General features: G+C 41.8%; 1 protein-coding gene across 7 annotated transcripts in view; it reads left to right on the top strand.

Moving 5' to 3' along the window:
- Positions 1-22486, top strand: part of UTRN (utrophin) — a 506668-nt gene that overhangs the window by 22992 nt on the left and 461190 nt on the right. The window contains exon 1 of one of the 7 annotated variants that reach the window (XM_027084354.1): positions 22089-22246. The exons of the other annotated variants lie outside the window; for them this stretch is intronic. Coding sequence (XP_026940155.1) covers positions 22195-22246 — 52 coding nt within the window. The 5' untranslated portion in view covers positions 22089-22194. Of the gene's footprint in view, positions 1-22088; positions 22247-22486 lie in introns of those variants that run through there. 7 annotated transcript variants of the gene reach the window in all.

Here is a 22486-nt window from a genome sequence, read left to right as displayed (position 1 = left end):
TTATGGCAGTGGAAGTTGAGGAATAAGAAGTGGTTTTTTATTTTTAATATTTTTAGCAGATATTGGTAGTTTACCCCTTGGGAATTGACTGCATTTATCTCCCAGAGTCATAGGAAACCGACTTGGAGATGTTATTCTAGCTGACTTGGTTAGCTTGGGGAGGGAGTGGAAAGGGTTATTAAGAAATGCTTGTAATGTGTACAAAATTTTTATAAATGTGCCTCTGCACATTTTCAGGGAAAAATTACCACAGTTTTCATTTTTTTCTCAAAGGAGGCCTATGAGTCACCAAAAAGTTGCATCTTATTAGAGTTTCCTCTTGTGGGGTTTCAGTCTTTTCTGATGGGAATTAAATTGGTGATCTGACATTCTGGCATGAATTTGGGGACCCACACGATTGCCACAGCTCAAATTCTGGGCCTTACATTGCTTCTGTTGTCTCAGAGCCATTCAAACAAAAGACCTGATTGTCAGAATTAGGGTGAGTAGACACAAAGTTTGAAGGGCAAAATTTCTGATAATGTTTGACCCAGTGTTGCATATAATGAATTTGTATTTGTTGATGAATCTTTCCCTTTTGTTGCTAAAAGTGGCAAATAATCAGACATAAATGAGCAATTATCTGGTTCAGAATTTTTTTTTTAATCAGTGAAACTTGTGCTTACTCAAACTCAGGTGGAGTGGGATCACAGTGCTTTATTTTTTCTAACATCAAACATTTTTCAAAAATGTTGATACATTTGTCATTTGAAAACAAGCCAAACAGTCTCTCCCAATCATGGAGTAAGAGTAGCGGTCCTCACCAGGGGACCCCACTTCCTGATGATCTTTCTGGTACCTCCTTTCTCCCACCCTCACTTATTCCTGGAGAGGTCAGGTCATGTTCCCTTTGCTTCCATGTCACATCCTGACCAGACCTCCCAGCTTAAGTCTCATGTCATTGAATTGCATCACCCACTAAAGCTCATTGTTGGGAGGGCACCCATCACTCCCTCTCATTTCTCGGTGATTTTAGATCTTGATTCACTGTCACTCTCTTTAAAAGTTACTCTTTTAAAACAAACTTTTAGGGCTTCCCTGGTGGCGCAGTGGTTGAGAATCCGCCTGCCGATGCAGGGGACACGGGTTCGTGCCCCGGTCCGGGAAGATCCCACATGCCGCGGAGCGGCTGGGCCCGTGAGCCATGGCCGCTGAGCCTGCGCGTCCAGAGCCTGTGCTCCGCAACGGGAGAGGCCACAGCAGTGAGAGGCCCGCGTACCGCAAAAAAAACAAAAACAAAACAAAAAAACCCACAAACTTTTGGTTACCAAAGGGGGAGGGGGGGAGGGATAAATCAGAAGGTTAGGATTAACATATATACACTACTATATATAAAATAGATGACCAACAAGGACCTACTATGTAGCACAGGGAACTATACGCAATATTTTGTAATAACCTGTAAGGGAAAAGAACCAGAAAAAGAATATATATATGTGTGTGTGTATATATACACACACACAGACACACACAGAGACACACACACACACACGTATAACTGAATCACTGTGCTGTATACCTGAAACTAACACGATATTGTAAATCAACTATACTTCAGTTAAAAAAAAGTTACTCTTGTTTTAGTGATTTCAGTGTAAACATAGATGATTCTTCCAACACTCTACTCTCCCAGTTTTTGAGCTTCTCTTTCTAGTGATCTTGTCATCCACTTCAGTGCCTATGTCCTGGACAAACCATATCATCATTTAGGACTGTAACTCCTCCATAATCTGGATTTCAAGTGTCACACTTTCTGCCCAAAGCATCTTATATTTCTAGCTCACTCCCTCTTTTTTTTTTGCTGTGCCACATGGCTTGTAGCATCTTAGTTCCCGGACCAGGGATTGAACCCAGGACCCCTGTAGTGGAAGCGCAGAGTCCTAACCAATGGACCACTAGGGAATTCCCTAGCTCACTCTCTCTGTTATCATAAGTTTAGCAGTCTCTGCTCCAGCAGGGCCTGTAATCTGTCAATCCCATTACCATTATGTTCTTCCCCATCCCTTCGTGTCCTCTCTCTGCCCTTTACTGAGATTACATGGTCTATCGAAATCACTCCTTTCTCATGCCTTCAATTCCCTTGCTGTCCTTGCTTCATCACATCTCTGTCAGACTCCACCCCTGGTTAAATCTAACTCTACAGCTATTCTGTACCAGCCCCCATGCAGAGGAACATGACTGGAGAAAAACACATCCTTCCTTCCTTGCCTCAGTGTAATTTATGATCGCATGTGAGACCTTAATGCTACTTGGTGACCATCTCCCACTGTTCTACATGATTATTTCATACCATCTTCTCTTTCCTGAAACATTCACTGCTTCCTCCCTACTCTGACTCTTAGCTCATGACTTTGCCTTCTCTTGTCCTAAGAAAATTGAAGTCAACTGAAGAGGAATCCACAAGGTCTGACAGCACATCTACCTCTAACCGGCACCCACCCAAGGCCACCCCAACCATGTCATGGTATCCCGTTTTCTCTTGCTCACTCGAGGACATCTTCCCTCTCCCTTCTGCATCCCTACTATTTTCTTCTCTAGTGGATTTTTTCCATCAGCATACCAACTATTATTTTTATTCTCCCACCTCTTTCCAAATGTCACCTCATTTCTCTGTTCCCCTTTTTGAAAGACTTCCTCAGAAGAGTTTTATATACATAGTTGAAATTCCTCTCCTTTCATTCTCTCTTGAAACCATTTTAATGGCACTTGAGGGCATAGCCCCTACCATTCAACTAAAACTGCTCTTAGCAAAGTTACTAGAGACTTCCCTGTTGTTAAATCCAGGGGTCAGTTCCCACTCCTCATTTTGCTTGATCTCTCAGTAGTATCAACACAGTCCATCATTCATACCTCCATGAAACACTTGCTTTACTTGGCTTCCGGAATATACTACACTCTCCCAGTTTCCCTCTCATTCTTCTTTGCTGATTCTTCTTCCCAACATTGGAGGATCCAGGGTATAGTCCTTGGAGGACTTGCTCACCCCTTGCTCTCTTTGTCATCTGCCCAGTTTCATGGTCTTAAGTGCCATCTGAACACAGCACTCACATTTCTATCTCTGGCCCAGACCTCTCCCCCTGAGCTGCATACTTGTATATCCAACTGCCCGCTTGGCATCTCTACTTGTATGTTAAAATCTGAACTCCTGATCTCCCCCCCAGGCCAAACCTGATCCCACAGTCTTGCCCATCTCTCCTAAAGGCAGTCTGATTCTTCCAGTTGCTCAGGTTGAAGGATGAAAAATTTGGAGTCATCCTTGTAGTGCTTTCTTTCTCTTATAACCACATCCAGTCCCTCAGCACATCCTGTTGGCTCTATTTTCCAAATACTGTTTATACAGAATCTTGCCGTATTTTGCCATCTCCACTGCCACTGCCGTGGTCTAGGCCACCATACACTTGCCTGAATTTCTGCAGTCACTCCTCACTGGTCTCCCCACTTTCTGCCTTGTCCCACTAAGGCTGGTCTGAACCAGCAGCAGAGTGAGCCTATTAAAAACAGAAGTAGATTTTGTCATTCTAGGTCCACAATTCTGCAGCCGCTTCCCATTTTACTTATAGTAGAAACTAAAGACCTGACAGTGGCCCACAGGCCCTGGGTGGTCTGCCTTTATCTCCCCTTGCCCTATTGCTCCTTGTACACAGCCAGCCCTCCCTCCCAGTTCAGGGCCTTTGCCCTGGTGGCCCCTGCCTAGAGCACTCTTCCCTCAGGTAGTCGTACGGGTGACCACCTGATTAAAAGTGTAAACCCTCCTTTCTTCAGTACTCTCCACCCACTTTACCGGGCTTAATTTTCTCCCATAACACCTCTCACCCACTAGCATACTCTACAGTTTACTTCTTTGGTTGCTGACGTTTGCCTCTTTCCACTAGAATGTAAACTCCATGAGGGCAGGTCTTTTGTATGAATTGAATTGCTAGTATCTAGAACAGTACCTGGCACATGGTATGTGTTCAATAAATATATGTTTTTTGTTGCTTTCAATAAACGTGTAATCCCTGAAACAAATACCAGTTTCATCTTTATTACATCTTTATTGTACTGATCGATTAGCTCCGTGTTAGCCTATGACCGTTTCCCAAATGCTGGTTGACAGACCACTTGATCTTTTCAACACTCAGACATGAAATGAGAAGACAAAGGCCAATATAATGTAGATATATGTCAGTGTAAGGTTGTCAACTGCCTTTCGTTTTCCAAGATTGTCCTTTATTCAGAGACTATGTTAACTTTTTATTTGGCACAAAAATGACCATTGAATGAAATGATGGTGATAATTCTTCTATGAGATGAATTCTGGCAGTAGGAAGCTACCTTTAGATGAAGCACTCCAAAAGGACCCAGGTATAGGGTTCTTGACAGTAAGGATGCTAATACTTTGCTTTGCTGTCTTTCCTCCCTCTCTCCCTTCCTTCCTCCTTCCCTTTCTTTCCTTCCTCCCTGCTTTTCTTCCTCCTTCCCTCCCTCCCTTCTTCTTTCTTTTCTTTCTTCATTCCTTCTTTCCTTTCTTTTGCCTTAGAAGTCTTTCTGAAAACAAGTCTTTGCTGGAGGCCTGTTTTAGGAATGCGACAATGCATTGCTGTTCTCCTTAATACAGGCTGACAAATGGGGTAGGTTTTAAGGGATGGGAGCGGCAGGAAGCCCACCTCAGGCCCCTGAGGGTCCTTCATGGTTTTTGGAACCTAAATTAAAATCACTGCTTTAGTTGATCAATTATAGAAAACCTGGACACCCTATTAAAAAGAAAGAACTTACCTTAGTCTCAGAGAGTTAGGTTCTATTTTTGTTCTTCAAATAACCAGGTTTGTGACCTTGAAATAATTAGTTTCTCTGTGCAGTTAATTGATTTGTTTGTAGGGTAAGGAGTGTGGGCTAGATGATCTAAGCCTGATGGCTTTAGAAGCTCCAGAGAACCAGATTGTTAGCATTTAATTGTCAAAGCTGTGTTAGGGAAGGGTTGTGTTTTGTTACCTTCTTCCTCATTGCTATAATTTCAGTTTTGTTTGCATTGATCTTGTGACTGTCCCAAATATTCTATACACGTAGATTCGTACAAGCAATATTGTTGTTAGGATTATAGAAAGGATTATATGATAGTATTTGGGATAAGCATTTTATCTCTCAATTGGGTTAGGGATCAAGTATAGCATGATATTATTTCGTACAATATTTGAAAAGCAGAATAAGAAAATCCTACAGTATTTAAACATTTTATCAGCACTCTCTTGTAGTGATACTATAGGGAGTGGTTCAAAACCATATCAGAAGATATGGTTTTGAATCTAAACATGGCCACCCATTGGCTGTGTATACCTGGACAAATTGCTTAGCTGCTCTGTGCCTCAGTTTCCTTATCAAAAAAGTGGGCATAGTATCCTTCCTCCTTTTGTTGTAAAAATTAAATTAAAATATGTAAAAGTACTTTGGTACATAGAAGCACTCAATAAATGTTAGTTATTACTACCATACGAGTACTTCTTATAGTTGTGTTCTTTCCAATCTTTTTAAATAAGCATGTAACAATAGCTTTAATCATATCACGTGAGCAAAATCTGTGTCTTTATTTTTTAAGTATATCTAAAATTTTGCCTTTTTGTATTCAATAAGAAAACATTCTAGGATAGACTGAGCATTTTCAGGTCATTCTATAGACTTTTTGATGTGCTATGATTAATTCTCATTTGGAGCTCTTTTATTTATTTTTTCTTGTGTGTTTAACTTTATATTTTATACATTTTTCTGGTAGGATTTTTGAAAAAAATAATTCTGCATGTATACAAAATCCCTCCTCCCTTTCTGCATTTTTTTTTTTTCTTGCTAAGGCTTGGTCCTATAGTCTCTTGTCTGGGATCACTATAGTTGACTTATATTGAATGCCTTAGCATACTGACAAGTCTCTAATTTATAACCAGTTTTATTTAGATCATTTGCAGATATGTTACTTAGAAAGAGGCTAAACCAAAGAAACCCCAAATTCAGTGGCTGAAACAAGAGCAAAGCTTTTTTCCCCCTCACCTTACAGCTCAGAGTTGGTAGGTGCCTTGGTGGCTCTGCTCCATTTGGTCTCTCAGGCATCCTGGCTCCTTCTTTCTTGTTGTTCTGTCATCCTGCAGTGCTGCCTCATCTTCTTGGTTGTGGCTGCCCCTCAACACTCTGTCCAAGTTCTAGTCCAAGGAAAGGGGAAAGAGAAGGAGTAAAAAATAAGCAATTTCCTTTTTGAAGGATGTGACCCAGAGATCACATCCAAGATTCCTTTTGCTGTCCTGTTGGCTGCAGCTTGGTCATGTGGTCTCTTCCAGTGGTAGGGGAGGCTGAAAAGTGTGATTTGTGGTGCGTGGCCATGTGCTGAGCTAAAAATTGCAGGAGAACAGGGAGAGGGCTGGGTGTCTGATATCAAAAAGAAGAAGGGGAGAATTGGATAATGCCAAGTATACTTTCTTTCTTTCTTTTTTTTTTTTTGCGGTACGCGGGCCTCTCACTGTTGCGGCCTCTCCCGTTGCGGAGCACAGGCTCCAGACGCGCAGGCTCAGCGGCCATGGCTCACGGGCCCGGCCGCTCTGCGGCATGTGGGGTCCTCCCGGACCGGGGCACGAACCCATGTCCTCTGCATCGGGAGGCGGACCCTCAACCACTGCGCCACCAGGGAAGCCCCAAGTATACTTTTATAACAACTTGGTGGGCTAGTTTTGAATTTAGAGTTCTCTACCTCCTAAGAGTTCTATGCCAGAACGTGGTGGCCGGGAGAGCTGGCCTTTCCCCCTGTTTTCCCATGTCTGTTCCATTCTGCACTGAGAAGGGCCTTGTGCACACCTTGGTGGTCACCCTGGCCAGACCTGCATGGTCTCTCTCCCACTTGCAAACTGTGGTGTGGCTCACCCCTGGGAAGTGGGCAGAAGAGGTTGCATGGGCTCTGGGTGCACATGTCCCCTTGGCCCTGTGCTCTCTCCATCCCATGGGGAGGAATGGGGCAGGAAGAGGCCAGAATAGAGCCCCCGCAAAGGGCAGTGTTGACGGCAGGGCCTTCTTGTCTAGGTCAGAGGGCGGTACCATAAAGGGAAACATTAACTTGATTTCGTGCGTAAAGTTCTCCACTTTCCCCGTCTACTGCTCATTTTTATGCTTCATTTTACTCGTATTTATCATTTATAGTATGCATATTATATATTTAATCCACTAAGAGTGGAGTATCTTTGGAATGAATGGAGAGTCATTTTAATGGATGGTAAGTGCGGGGAAGGACCCAGTGAAGGAGGCTGGAGAATATTCACTTATTTAGCTTAATGTTTTCAACAGCTTAAAAAAAACCCCTTTGAGTGGCCCTTGTGATTCCGTGGCAGTTTGCCCAGACTCGAGGGAGCCAGTGTTGGGAATGAAAACTAGATTCACTTTGAAAATTTAGAAAAAAAAGTGACTAAACAAGTTATAAGAATGTGCTTGATGGCTTGTGTCCTCTGAGAGCAAGTGAGGTACTGCAGCAGGTTTGATTTCCAAATCCCCTCTCTGCTCACCCCTTCAACTTTTCAGCCTCTGACCCTGTGCCTGGCCAGCTTAGACCCAGGACATGGATCCTGCCCTGCCCCAGGGCTGAGCCCCTGCTGTGCTGACAGCGTGACAACTTGCTGATGGGAAACGTAGTTGAAATCCAGCATATGAAACTGCTCTTGGGTTGATTCAACAAAGCACCATCTCCTTCCGTTTGGGGATGGGTTATGATACACCCTCGATCCCTTATCCAAAAGCCTTGGAACCGGATGTGTTTCAGAATTAATGATTTTTTTTGGTTTCAGAGAGCTTCTGGGACATATACCATATATGATGTAACGTCTCTGGTGGAGTTTGGGACAGCACCCTGTAATTATATAAATATTATATAAATATATTATAAATAAAATAAAATTAAATAAAATATTTCTGCATTAACATGTATGAATATTCACACAGATGGAACACAAACAAGGTTGTAAATAGCCTCAGGTCAGTTCAGGTTGTGTTTTGCTGCCAGATGGGTTATGAGAAAACCTTTGGTTTTCAGAACGTTTTGGCTGCTGGCCTCGTGGGTGAGGGATTGGGCACCTCTGATGGTCACTATTTTCTGTGTTTACTCTGTGTCAGACACTCCCACGTATTGCGTTTTGTAGTGCTCACAACAGAGCTGGGAGGAAGGTATTTTATTAGCCTTTCTTCTTTCTCGTTCTCCCTCTCTCTCTCTCTCTTTCTTTCCCCTGCCCCCTCCCTCCTTCCTCTGTCTCTGTCTCTCATTCTTTCTTTCTTTTTACAGATAAGGAAACTGAGGTTTAGTGAGGCTGAGTGACTTGCTTGAGATCAAGAGGAGGGGCTCGGATCCCTGGTCTGGGCACTTACTGTGCTGTGAAAAGTTTCTGATCTGCTTGTTTGAAACTCTAAACGACAAGTTGGCCCGCAGAATCTTATGTCACATTTAAGGGTAGCTGAAAGACAGGACAGCACTAACAGTGCCATTAGAGGCAATCATCCTTTATAACATTGTTTCTTGATAAAATGCCTCTTAGTTCACCCAGCAGGGCAGGGAGCAGGGTCGGGGGACTGGGCTTGTCTGTAGCTGATCGTCATGGCTCCTTCTCCAAGCCTGGCAGGGGCAGTGGGTCAGGGCACTCTTCCAGGGCTGATGGGAGTGTAGGCGGGACGTGGGTAAAATGCAGGGCAGAGAGGGGAGGGTTTGGGTGTTTGGTGTGATAGAAGAGGTCAGGGAAGGGGAAGTGGGCTGAGATTGACACTACTTGGTCAGGGCCCAGATCCAGACTCTTGTTCCTGTTCCCATAGCGGTTGCCATGGGCGCTACAGAAGGAGGTATTGGAGAGGCGGTGAGTTCTGTGGGTCTGTTAGCGCTGCTGCTTGGCGATGTTTTGTCTTTATGAATGTTAGGTCAGAGCAGCCCCTCTAGGTGGGCAGCCGGACAAAGGCATCCCCTCTGGAGAGATGCACACGGTCTTCTGGACACACTTACTTAGTGGGCTGTGCCTTTGCGCAAAGAAAACGGTGTTCCTTCTCAGAATCCCTGTGCTGGCTGGGTTTCAGCCTCTCTGCCCACTGGCCCGGGGTCTTCATGCAGTGTACAGACTTCATACCTGAGTGTGGCAGCTTGGCATTAGTAGGGATCTGCCTGAAAAGCACTTTGTCCATGTTAGAATCCTAGCACGTTGTCCATTGTTTTATGATGATCCGTAGAACAGATGCGACTACCACTTGACAGATGAGAGTGCCGTGGCCCTGGGCGCTGCTTACGAGTTTGTGACTCCTGGCTCCCTGGCATCCTGGTCAGGGTTATTTTCTGCCCACTCCCTCCTCCCAAATGGAAGATGCTTTGGGATTACAGCATCTGTTTTCCCCAGTGTTCATCTTTCGTTACTCTTTCATTATTGTATTAAAAACGGTAGACCGACATCGATTATTATTTGGAGAAAGTGTCAATTGTTGGCTTTGACCGACCTCATAGCTCTCACTCCTGTAGATTGGGTTACAGTGGGCTCATTGGTGTGCCACCGAGTGGGGAAATGCAGTTATGTTAAAAGAAAACGTCAAAAATTAGAAGGTCTGCCAAAATATATTTATATACTGATCCCTTTGTTACAGTGTCTTCATTTACACAACCCTCATTTAAAATTCCACCTAATTTGTTAAACTTTTACTTCATGTAATGTATGGGTCCAGGAGTCTTAGCCAAAGTCAGTTTTTTTTTTTACGGGAAGTATCTGGATATACATTAACCTTTTAGAATTGTAACTGGTTAGTTACACCGTAAAAGCTAGCAATGTGTGACCTAATTGATTGCTTGCTAAATCCAGAGAACATGAGGAAAATTAATTTTAAGTTGAGAAAGTGTTTCCTAAGAGAGAAGGAGGCAGAGAGGTCAGCTTATGTGCTGGGACTTTTCACATACATTATTTCATTTGCTCCCTGCATTGATTCTGTGGGGAAGATGTAATTGTTTGTTTTGTAGACCGGGATACATCTGAGTTATTAGTTGGGTCTTACAGTAAGTTTTATGTAATATTTAAAAGACGTATACCCCATCTGATTCCAGATTCCTACAGAAAGTCACATATGAAGTAGAATTTGGAAAAAAAGAAATCAATAAAAGTGCAGAGAGGAGAACAAATGAGTTGATTAGTAAGCTAAGGCCAAGAGGAGTTAGTACACAGGCATTCTACCTGCTTTACATAAAATGCCCTGTCCCATTATTAAACTTCGGATGCACATTTGTTTGAGTGTCTATTAGGCAATGCAAAAGGAGAAATGGTTAGTTGATATTACCCATAAATTTTCAAGAAGACATTTACTAGTGTGAAACAGTTTTCTTCCATAGCCCTGAGCCCCCAAAAACGTTTTCCCCAGTACCTTATAATGGGACACTGAATGATACGGAGAAAGCTATCTCCTCAGCTTTTTGTGGTATCTAGACTAATAGGCTCTGACTTGTGACATCCTTTATTATTGTAAACCAGGTACAGATTTATAAAGTCATTTAAAAAAATAGATATGGGAAGAAGTCCTCTGGTGATTTGCCTTAAATCAGCAACAAATGTAAAAAAGATCCTGTTATCTTGGTCAGTTATCAAATTGTAATATGAGGATAACACCTACTCTTACCTTTCTTTTTGTAAATTAATTTTTTAAAAAGTGGTCCTCAGACTTTCCTGTCAAGAAGCCCTGTGATATTTGATCATATCTCATGGTACTTTTCCCATAGTTATGTGTACATTTCTGCTCTGAAAGTCAGCAATTCTTAACATAAGCTTTCTTTCTGGGTTTTGTTCTTTCTTCCTTTCCTGGAAATAGCTTCCAGATGGGAATTTTTTTTTTTTTTCCCCAAACCTCAAGTCCTTACGTTTTACCATTTTTTTGACCTATTATCTTTTTTCCTAAGTTTCATTTTTGGCTTAGGTGCTCTGCTTTTAGAATTTTATTACTCTGTGATATATACTGAAAATGCTTGGCAACTGTCGTGAGGCTGCACAGTAATTCTGCTAATGGTGCTGTGCCCTGGACTTCTGTGGCGCGCACTCCCAGTTCTTCGAGGAATAATCTTCCTTCAGTGTGTTCCTTCTTTCTTACTCCTTTAGGGTTTATTTAGAAGATAGCAAGAACTACATGGTGGCTCAGCTTAATTCCTGTATCACCTCTATTGAAAAAATAGTAAAAAAGACAAACTTGCTTGATAGTTTTTTGAATTAAAGTGGATTTGTATAATATTTAATTAGGCTTTTTTTCTCATTATTCTTTTGTAGTTTTCTAAATTAAGCCACATGCCTTTCACCCATATAATGTCATGGCCCAAGGTAGTGTTTCTGTCCATAAGGTCTTTTCCTTGGGAGTGCTGGTTTTGGGTATGCCAGAGTTTCTGTACCTACGTGTTCTCTTCCTTGATACTTAAGGATTTGTTGATAAAATGCTTTCAGTTGTTTGTTTTATGAGACATTCACTTGGTCCTTGAGATTAAGATGATTGTTCTCAAGAGTAACTTGGGTCCCTAGTACCCTTCTGCTTCCTGTTTTCTCGTCATCATTTCTGTAAATAAGGGAGTCTGGTAGGTTTTTCTATAGAATTTTATTTTCCATGAGATTTATTTGAGGCATTGTATTTGCCTTCAATTTTTGTCCCAAGTTACGTAAAATTTTACATTTAAAAAATGTGAAATCTGGGGACTAAGTAGAAGGGAAAGAATGATTCTACTAAATTTTAATCGATTTGTGGAGTTGCCGTGAGGATTAAATGAGTTAAGGGTGTTCAGTGAATACTGTTGGAGGCTCTTGCTTTTCCTGTTGTGATTATTATACTTGTTATTTTCTGCCTTCATTCCCATCCTCCTTTTCACCTTTGCATCGATGCTCTGTGCTGCAGGCTGTTGAGTGAGACAGCAGCTACCTCTCTTGGTCCAAGTTACCAGGTCTGGCTGAATGGACTCCCACCCAAGTTTCCGGCCGCTATATTGCCGCTACATTCGTTGGCACATGCCTGATGCTCACACAGTGTGACATTCTGGTTGGGTTTCACAATGTAGGCAGTAAGGGGAGAAGCAGGGCAAGGAAGTATATAAACTAAGGCGAGAGGGGGCTTTCTGGAGCCAAGGACAGTTTCTCATAGGTAGGATTACTGAGACAAAAATATTAATCAAAACGAGTTAGTGTAAAAACATTAATCAAAACAATTAGTGCCACTCACTCTGTTTTTCAGCCCTTCCTTTCAGTCCGGGTGTGAAATATTAGCATTGAGATTGATGATGGACTCGCATAAGCCTCATTTACTACTTGGAACATTCACCCGAGTCAGCTTTTTAAAATCTGTTGAGTACTTTCTCAACTCCGAGATGCTCCTTGTGCTCTGTTTACCGTATTCTCTTATGGCCTTTTTCTGCTGATGCGGGTGAAGCGGGGGAAGGTGCTGGTTGAAAGCACTCAGATAAGCTTACCGTGTATGGACGGCTGTATGGGCACAGATGTTTGGAGTCAGCTGATAATTTTAAATAATCTCTGTCTCGTCGTATTAAATACATTTGCACATGTTTAGTGTTTGCCTAACTTTAATCTGAAATACCATGTGAAAAAGTTTCGTGTGTAAGAAGCATTGCAGTAAGAAGGAGAGTAGCGTAATGGTTTTTGCCTGCTTCCTATGCCAGCTACTGTTTAACTGTTTTAATATTATTTATTTACGCAAACACCCATATGTGTGTATATGTGTTTGTACACACATATATGTGTATATACATATGGACACACACACATGAATTTATTTAATTCTCAAAACAGCACTATGAAAGTGGCCCTTCTGTTATCATTCCCATTTTACAGTGAGGAAACCAAGGCACAGAGAGGATAAGTAATTTACCCAACATAGCACAGGTAGTAAGTGGCAGAGCTAGAATCTAAACCCAAGTAGCTGTGCCACAGTCTAGATCACTACTCCGTAGTACTTCTCAGTGCTTAGTCCTTAATGCCAAACAAATGATAATCATAGTAAAGAAGTCCAAAATTATCTTATTACAAGAAAATCTAAGAACAATATACAGTTGACATTTGGACAGTGCTGGTTTGAACTGCGTGGGGTTACTTATACATGGATATCCGTAATAGAAAATACTGCAATGCTACATGACTTGGTGGTTGGTTGACTCCCCAGATGCAGAGGAACCACGGACATGGCAGGGCAGCTATAAATTATACTTGGATTAACCCCTACCTTGTTCAGGGGTCACCTGTACTTTAAAAAATGGAGCCTGGTTTGTGTTTCATAGCATATATGGGCCTTTGTTTGGGATCTGACCGTTTCTGTTTGTTAAGTAGAGAGTTTAGTTGTCTGGATGTTTATGTGACAAACATCTTTGTGACTCCCTGCATTTCGTCCTGCATTAGTGAGCATCCAGCAAGTGTGTCCACTGCATTTACTGTTCCTCATCTGGGAACCTGTATCAGCTAATCCCCCAAAGTCTGTGAGTGGCCCTTCACAGTGGCCCTGCAAGTAACTTTGTGGTCCAGGAATTTATTTCAACCACCAAACTCATGGTTGCGACTCATCATGTAGGGCTTTTATCTTTCCTTATTCGGTATTGGAAATTAAAGAAACTAACTTGGAAATGTTTTCCACACAGGAACTCATTAAATGAGACTGATATCTTGGTGCTGGAGAAAAAGAAACAGGATTTCATGGACCATTTTACGTCACTGCCTTGAAGGATGCTTGACACATAGGGACTGAATACCCGTATAAAGGATTAACAAGTAGAATACCTGAGGTTTAGGATGTAGGAAAATGTGTAGGGAGTATTTGATTCTGACTTTTTTAGAAGGTAAATTCTGCTAAGATGTAGAGAGTGGCACTATTTTGGCTTGCCTAGGAGCTCAAGGACTAATTCCCACATTTACAGAACAAAGATGGAAAGAAGGAACCTTAGTAATTTTTAAATTTGGTGATTGGGTTGATTATACTTACTTCAGTAGGCCATTAAATTGTCATAACCACCAGGTAAATTGTGGATTAAATACTGTAAATATTATTTGTAAATATTTTAGTATCATTCCTCTTATCAAGAGTAGTTGATTATTATAATTGACACAATTATTATCATTTGAATGAGAGCAGAAAGATCCTCCCACTCTAATGATGTGATAGAAAAGAACAAGGAAATACATTTTTGAGATACAGTGTTTTGAATGTTAGGGGCTATTAAATATTCCTGGATCAGAATCCATGGAGCACAACGTTAATACTTACTTTGCTTTAAAGTTTGAAGTCAATAACAGTTACTTTAATTTTTAACTTCTGCTATCTCAGAAACATAAAGGTTTAAAGGAAATAAAGGAAAGAACATGTTATTACATTTCTTGCTTTCTTTCATCACTTAGTATCTTTTTGTGATACATCAGAGATATTTCACAACGTTCGTAAAATACTTTCTGCGAGCTTCTGTGACTTCCAGTGGCTTAATCAGACTGGCTGTATGTGAGCTTCTAAACCAAGTGTTTTAGGCAAAAGTTTGCAATTTTATGAATATGCTGGAAAACCTTACCTTTCTTAGCTTGAGAAGTTTCTATCCTCCTTAGGTAGCCACAGTCAGTTTCACTGGGTTTTGTAGGGAAATATCGACATCCGGCTGAGAAGTTCTTTCTAGTCCAAAGCAAAATACTGAGTACTTATTTCTGTATTTCAGCATGTTACCATTATGGGAATTGCCTTCTGTGTTTTTTTTTTTTTTTTTTTTTCTTTGCGGTACGCGGGCCTCTCAGTGTTGTGGCCTCTCCCGTTGCGGAGCACAGGCTGCGGATGCGCAGGCTCAGCGGCCATGGCTCACGGGCCCAGCCGCTCCGCGGCATGTGGGATCTTCCCAGACCGGGGCACGAACCCGTGTCCCCTGCATCGGCAGGCGGACTCCCAACCACTGCGCCACCAGGGAAGCCCGCCTTCTGTGTTTTAAAGCATATTTGCAGTTCTGTGAGGCCCTGAGCATTTGGGTTATAGGAACATCTACATTGGGTGTTTTTTCTTTCATAATTAATGATATACTTAGTACAGTTATAGATTTTTTTCTTTAATAAATATGAACTTTGAGTTTCTGTGTTTAGCATACATTTTCAGAGATTCATTTGAGGTTTTTTTTTTTTTTTTTTTTTTTTTTGGTTTGTGGGGCTTTTTCTTTTTTTGCCTTTCCCTTTTTAGAGCACAGGCTCTGGACATGCAGGCTCAGCGGCCATGGCTCATGGGCCTAGCCGCTCCGCGGCATGTGGGATCTTCCCGGATCGGGGCACGAACCCGCGTCCCCTGCATCGACAGGCGGACTCTCAACCACTGCGCCACCAGGGAAGCCCTCATTTGAATTTTAAAAGAAGTTTTAAGGCAATTTAGTATTTTCAATACATACAGTCAGTCTGCACTGAGGTCCCCAAATAGCAGCTGTAATCTGGCTGGATTGAATTACTATGTGTAAAGTAAAATTTCACATTTGAAGATTAAGTAAAGAGTAATTTTATACTATAAAATTTCATTACATATGAAGTTACTGTATTGTATTGTAAATATTGAATTCCAATTCCAAACTGGGCCCAGTCATGAAGAGAATAATTAACTGACAGTTACATCTGATGTTACAGATACTACTGTACAAAGTGTGGTTTGATTTTAAAATATTCAGCAAGATTGTATTTTGGAATTCGAGATTGCAAGAGACAGGTCTTTCCTGCACCCTACTGCCATGTGCAACCAGTGCCCAGCTCATGGTAACAAGACCATTTTAGGAGTGTTCCTAAGGATAAATTGAAGAGAGCAGAACTTGTAGTTAGAAGTGAAAGAGTACTTATGTATTTATCATTGCTACTGCAGTAATAGCACTAGAGTTACCACAAAAGACAAAAAATGAATAAACTTACGTGGCCAAGGGGAAGTGGAGACAAGGTAGCTGTGTGTGGTTGAGACATCACATGTTGGAGGATGATGGTAGAGTGGTGACTGCTGAGGGGACCAGAGCAGGGGGTGGCAGCCAGAGGCCTCCTGATGCACCTACCAGGCTTGGAAAGCAGCCTGACTTAGAGTCACCAGCACTGTCTGAGGTTGGGTCAGGGGAAGTGGAATAAGTTTGGAGCTAAAAACTGTAAACTGTGTACTTTGACTCCCAGATCTTTCCCCTTCATCCCCTCCTGCACAGGAGAACAGAGATTTATACATTCTCTGGACAAATTGAACTCTGCCTTGGGATCCCTGTCCCAGGGAGGATGGTGAGGTTCTGGTTTGACAGCAGGAAGATGAAGGGACATCAGAATTCCTGAAGCTTACCCCAGCCCCAATTAGAGGATGCTTTTCTTGGGCGTATAATATAGTCACAGCACGGAATTTGATGACCTACTTTGAGTTCAGCAGTTGGCAGGTGATAGATACCCAAGCTCATAGAACTTGAGTATTTGATGGCCTCATTTTGAAATGTGAGGGGCTGCCAGGAGTCAGATGTTGGGGGAGAGCCTCTGTCATTAAAGCCACACCCAAACAACAGGAAAAAGGAACTTAGGGGAAACAGAGAAAAATGATACATAGTATTATATCTATCAGAGATGTGGGAAAATAATTGCATCTTTGAAACAAGAAAATGCTATAAAAAAATCAGATTCAGAGAATAAGAGATCATCTTGGAAATTAAAAGTATGATATCAGAAACTGAGAGATTGAATATAAGAGAGTTAAGTCCTTATTCACTATAAAAAACATTCTGTAAATAATGTCTGACAATCAGAAAAGAGCAGTGTAAACTTAGTATTTAGAAATGTATAAATGAATGTCAGAATACATAGATAACAGTTGAAAGGGGACAGCCTCTTGAAAGCAAGACTGAAGCAGGACTCCTGCATTTTGTTGTAGTCCTATCTGATTTAAAAAACGATGTGCATTTGTTACTTTGGTAAAAATTGATAAGTACGTAACGAGAGATTTACTTTGGAAATCATTTTGTTGAAAAAATTTATTGACAGGATAGAAGATGCGACACAATATTACTCTTTGGCAATCCCAGAAGTAGTATGGTCCCCTAAATTTTTTTAGTAGCTGTCTTTTCTCAGCACCCGATTTCTTGCTGCAGTTAGGTATGGTTATCCTAACATTTCCTATAGCTTCTGCCAGGCCTGACAAGCTTCGTAGCTTTCGAAATCATTTATCGTGCATTGCAAATATCCAGATTATTTTGAGACAAACTCCTCACATTACAACCACATACTTTCCATGTTGCTAGTGATTATGGGAAGATTTTCTGTTAGACATTGCACAGGTTGTGGTTGTAATGGAACACAAATGTAAGGAACGGGACGTTTTAAATGAACACTGAGAGCATGCAGACCTTCAAGCTGAAATGGTCTCTTTGCAGCATGTCCTGACTTAGAAATCATTTTTAGAGGTAAGTGGCCTCCTTCAGCCCTTCCCTCTCCCTTATAACCGTGGATGGCTGTTGTGGTAACATGGACCTTTACAGAATTTTAGAGCTGGAAGATGCTTTGAGGGACCATCTAGTCCACTTCTGTTGCCTGATAATTGACAAAATTCATTCAAGGAGTTGGGGGTGGGAAATGACTTTCCCAGGATTACCCAATGGCCCCAGACTCAGTGTTCTTTCTGCTTCTCTGGGCTACCTGGACTTCAGGGAAATGTCTTACTCACTTTCCTTCAAATCTCATTTCGTTGTTGATGGTTGTCTGATGGATTTGTGTCTGAAAAGAGACAGGTTTCCAGGAAATATTCTGGTGGGCAGGGTGGTGTGTGTGGACTTCCTGAAGGATTTTAGGTTTATATTTACTGTGTTAGGGGGTTTTGTTAATTTCCTGAAAGAGATGTGACATGTGCTTGTGGATTAAAACAGGCAGATCTTGGGCTTGAAGTCTTCAGTTTTAGCCTAAACAGGGAGAGGGTGAGAGAGAGGGGAAACAGGAGAAGGAACAACAGAGCAGGGGTGCAAGGACGGTTCTTTCCCATTATTTTCGTTTCGGTGGGGGAGACTGAGAAGTAATTTGTGTGAAAGAAAAGCTGTGGTGTTCAGTCTTCCAGAGCAATCTTTACAGTGCAGCTGGGACCTGCTGGCTACCATTAAGGTTCATGCAAAATTGGACTTTTGTACCTTCTCTGAACCTTTTTCCACTGACCCAGCCCTTAGATGTTGTTCACGGGCCTTCTGACTCCATCCAGGCCTGCCCTTTCCCAGAAGTCCTTTTTTGATTGGAGTGCTGTGGGTATTAATGGTTGGCTGATTAAAGCAACTCACCGTAAGTCTGTTAATGATTACTCTGTTACTTCTTCTGGAGGGTATGTTGCATATTCTCACAGAGCTGTTATAGAAATAAGATGAGGTGAACCTTCAACTGGTAGGTTGTAACTATGGAAATACCTGGTAGAAGTTGGAGAGCGATATGTTTTGTAATCCTACCTGCCTAGTGTCCTTACTTTGCAAACCCCAGGGGCTTAGTGGCTCAAAGATGAGTCTTTCTGGAAGAAAGTTGGAGAAGTTTCATCATTATCGAGAATACGTTGAAATGGTGCTCAACATCACTAATTATCAGGGAAATGCAGATCAGAACCACAGTAAGATATCATCTCAAACCTGTTAGAATGGCTGTTATCATAAAGACAAGAAATAATAACTGTTGGTGACGATGTGGAGAAAAGAGAACCCTTGTCCACTGTTGGTGGGAATGTAAATTGATGCAGCCACTATGGAAAACAGTATGGAGGTTCCCCCCACAATTAAAAACAGAACTGCCATATGATCTAGCAATTCCACGCATGAGAATACATCCAAAGGAAATGAAATCAGTATCTCCAAGAGATATCTGCACCCCCATGTTCTTTGTAGCTTTTTTTTTTTTTTTTTTTTTTTTGCGATACGCGGGCCTCTCACTGTTGTGGCCTCTCCTGTTGCGGAGCACAGGCTCCGGACGTGCAGGCCCAACGGCCATGGCTCATGGGCCCAGCTGCTCCACGGCATGTGGGATCTTCCCGGACCAGGGCACGAACCCGTGTCCTCTGCATCGGCAGGCGGACTCTCAACCACTGTGCCACCAGGGAAGCCCTGTAGCAGTTTTGACAATAGCCAAGACACAGAAACAACCTAAATGTCTACTGACACATAAATAAAGAAGATGGGAGATTTTATATATATATATGAATATTATTCAGCCATAAAAAGGAAGGAAATCCTGCCATTTGTGACAACATGGGTAAACCTTGAGGGCATTATGCTAACTGAAATAAGTCAGACAGAGGGGGACAAATACTGTGTGATCTCACTTATATGTGGAATCTAAAAAAAAAAAGAAAGAAAAAAACCCCACCTGAACCAAAGATACAGAGAACAGATTGGTGATTATAGGGGCAGGGTGTTGGGGGTGGGGTAGATGGATGAAGGTGGTCAAAAGCTACAAAAATAAATCCTGGAGATTTAATGCACAGCATGGTGACTCTAGTTAACAATACTGTATTGTGTATTTGAAAGTTGATAAGAGAGTAGATCTTGAAATTCTTGTCACAAGAAAAATAATTGTAAGTGTGTGTGGTGATGGATGGTAACGGAACTTTTTATTGTGGTAATCATTTTGTAGTACATACATATATCAATTATTTGTGCTGTACACTTAAAACTACTGTAATGTTATATGTCGATTATATCTCAAAAAAAAGAATATGTCAAGGATATCTGTTAGTTGAACTGTACAGTAACTATTAAACTTGTGAACGTCCCTTGGGAATTTCTTCTTTAAAAGTTGTTTTATACTAAAACTACTGAAATACATATTTTTATTTATTATAGAAAACAACTTCGTAATTTAATAATTCTGTTTTTTATATTTTATTATTATTATTTTTTTTGCGGTACACGGGCCTCTCACTGTTGTGGCCTCTCCCGTTGCGGAGCACAGGCTCCGGACACGCAGGCTCAGCGGCCATGGCTCACGGGCCCAGCCGCTCCGCGGCATGTGGGATCTTCCCGGACCGCGGCACGAACCCGTGTCCCCTGCATCGGCAGGTGGACTCTCAACCACTGCGCCACCAGGGAAGCCCAATTCTGTTTATTTTAAATCATCTCTCCTTTAGAAGTGTTTTATTTATTTTCCCAGTGAGTAAAGATAAGTTCAACTCATTAAAAACAGAATATAAGTGTTCCTCGATTCATGAAATGTTTATATCTTATGATGAGGGTGTAGATTAGGGTTTTTATTCTTTATCATCACATCCCTTCCTTTTTTGCCCATGGACCCCCTTTGGTAGTTTGGTGAATCCAGACAAATTTTTTTTTTTTAGTTTTTGTTTTTTTTAATTTTGGGAATTTTTTTATTGGAGTATAGTTTTTTTTCCTTTTTAAAGCACATATGGGTTTCACGTTATATTTCTTTTTTTAATTAATTAATTAATTTTTGGCTGCGTTGGGTCTTCATTGCTACGCGTGGGCTTTCTCTAGTTGCGGCGAGCGGGGGCTACTCTTTGTGGTGCGCGGGCTTCTCATTGCGGTGGCTTCTCTTTGTCGCAGAGCACAAGCTCTAGGCCCGTGGGCTTCAGTAGTTGCCACACGTGGGCTCAGTAGTTGTGGCTCGCGGGCTCTAGAGTGCAGGCCCAGTAGTTGTGGTGCATTGGGCTTAGTTGCTCCGCGACATGTGGGATCTTCCTGGACCAGGGCTCGAACCTGTGTCCCCTGCATTGGCAGGTGGATTCTTAACCACTGCACCATCAGGGAAGTCCCTATTGGAATATAGTTGATTTACAATGTTGTGTTAGTTTCAGGTGTACAGCAAAGTAAATCAGTTATACATATACATATATCCACTCTTTTTTAGATTCTTTTCCCATATAGGCCATTACAGAGTATTCAGAGGAGTTCCCTATGCTATACAGTAGGTCCTTATTAGTTATCTATTTTATATATAATAGTTTATATATTTCAATCCCAATCTCCCAGTTTATTTCATCCCCTATTTCCCCCCTGGTAACCATAAGTTTGTTTTCTACATCTGTGACTCTGTTTCTGTTTTGTAAATAAGTTCATTTGTACAATTTTTTTAGATTCTACATATAAGTGATATGATGTGATATTTGTGTTAAGAGTAATTTTACAGAGATGACAACATGAAGTGGAAATAACTCTTTGTTGCGTGGCCCCCCCAGGCCAGGCACTGTACTGGGCATGGTCAACAAAACTGATGAACACTCAGTGTTGGTGGCCGGCCTCTGCAGTGTGTAGACTCGTAGAAGAAACAGATACCAAACTGCAGAATATACAAAGAGTTGTTTCATAGCTTAGGGGATAAATGTCCTGCAGTGCTGTGATAGTGCGTCATGAGGGGGCTTCACGGGGCCTGGGCTGGGCTCGAGTGGTGAGGGAAGGCCTCCTTAAGGAAGCCAGATTTAAGTCAACGCTCGGGTGTTGGCTGAGGGTGGAGCTTGGCCCACGGAAAACCTGAATGAGGGCAGCGATTGGGAATGAAATGAGCAGAGGGCTGTGCGTTGAGGTTGGCAAAAAGACGCAGTTTGTATTTCACTTGGTAGTGTTTTTACTCCTGATTGAAGAGGCAGAGTTTACCTTTTAGCTTGACAGCATGTATTATTTAGTGTATTAATGGCTAGATCTCTAAAAGCTTTAGAGATTAGTTTAGAGTATATAGGTTGAAAAATTGTAAAATTTATGAGAACAAGCTCTCTTGCAAGAGCTGGATACTTAAGAACATTTTTTATCGTTTAATTCCTAAACATTATTCCTCACCCACGTTTTCATTTGGCACAAATGTAAGTAAAAACTAAGGAGAACTGAGGAAGCGCTAGGCTCTTCTGTGTTTGTAGAAATACATATACCTTCCTTACCTTGCTATTCCTAAGTAGGTAAGTGTCGTCGCACGTCTGGATTTTAAGGCGACAGGCTCCACAGCCTGGCAGAGGCTCAGAAGGGGATTGGGCTGTGTTACGGGGCAGGAATGCAACCATTCTGGTCAGGCCAGTTGGGGAGGGACTCCTCTCCCCGTGATTCCCACACTGTTTGGCCCTGTTTTAAAATTTGACTCCAGCAAAGCACACTCTCCAGCCGAGGGGTACACGTATCTTTGCGACTTCAGAAGGCATGCACGGTTGGTTTGTGAACCTGAACTACCTTTGGAGGATGTGCTGAGCCAGCAAGAAATGGAAGTGACTACCATGTCTACACATGGGGACGGCAAAGGGTCACAGGCAGGTAAAGAAGGCTCACTTAGAATGTTATGGTTCCTTAAACTTTTGTGCATTGGTCGTAGAAAGGAAACCTCGGAATGACTCAGTGAGCCAAGAATTAGTGTGAAAATTACTGAGCAGCAGATTCTAAATAATTTTGTCCTATGGGTGACCTTGGAATTTTTTAACAAAACATTTTCTTGTAAAAATATTATGAAAGAAGTTAGTTCCGTATAAAGAATCTTACAATGTGAGTCATTAGCGA

The sequence above is a fragment of the Aethalodelphis obliquidens genome, unplaced genomic scaffold, assembly GCF_003676395.1.
Source record: "Aethalodelphis obliquidens isolate GAN/ISIS:26980383/991018 unplaced genomic scaffold, ASM367639v1 scaffold3, whole genome shotgun sequence".
In the NCBI taxonomy this organism is placed as follows: domain Eukaryota; kingdom Metazoa; phylum Chordata; class Mammalia; order Artiodactyla; family Delphinidae; genus Aethalodelphis; species Aethalodelphis obliquidens.
The sequence above is the reverse complement of the archived record's forward strand: the minus strand, read 5'-3'. Positions and strand labels throughout refer to the sequence as shown.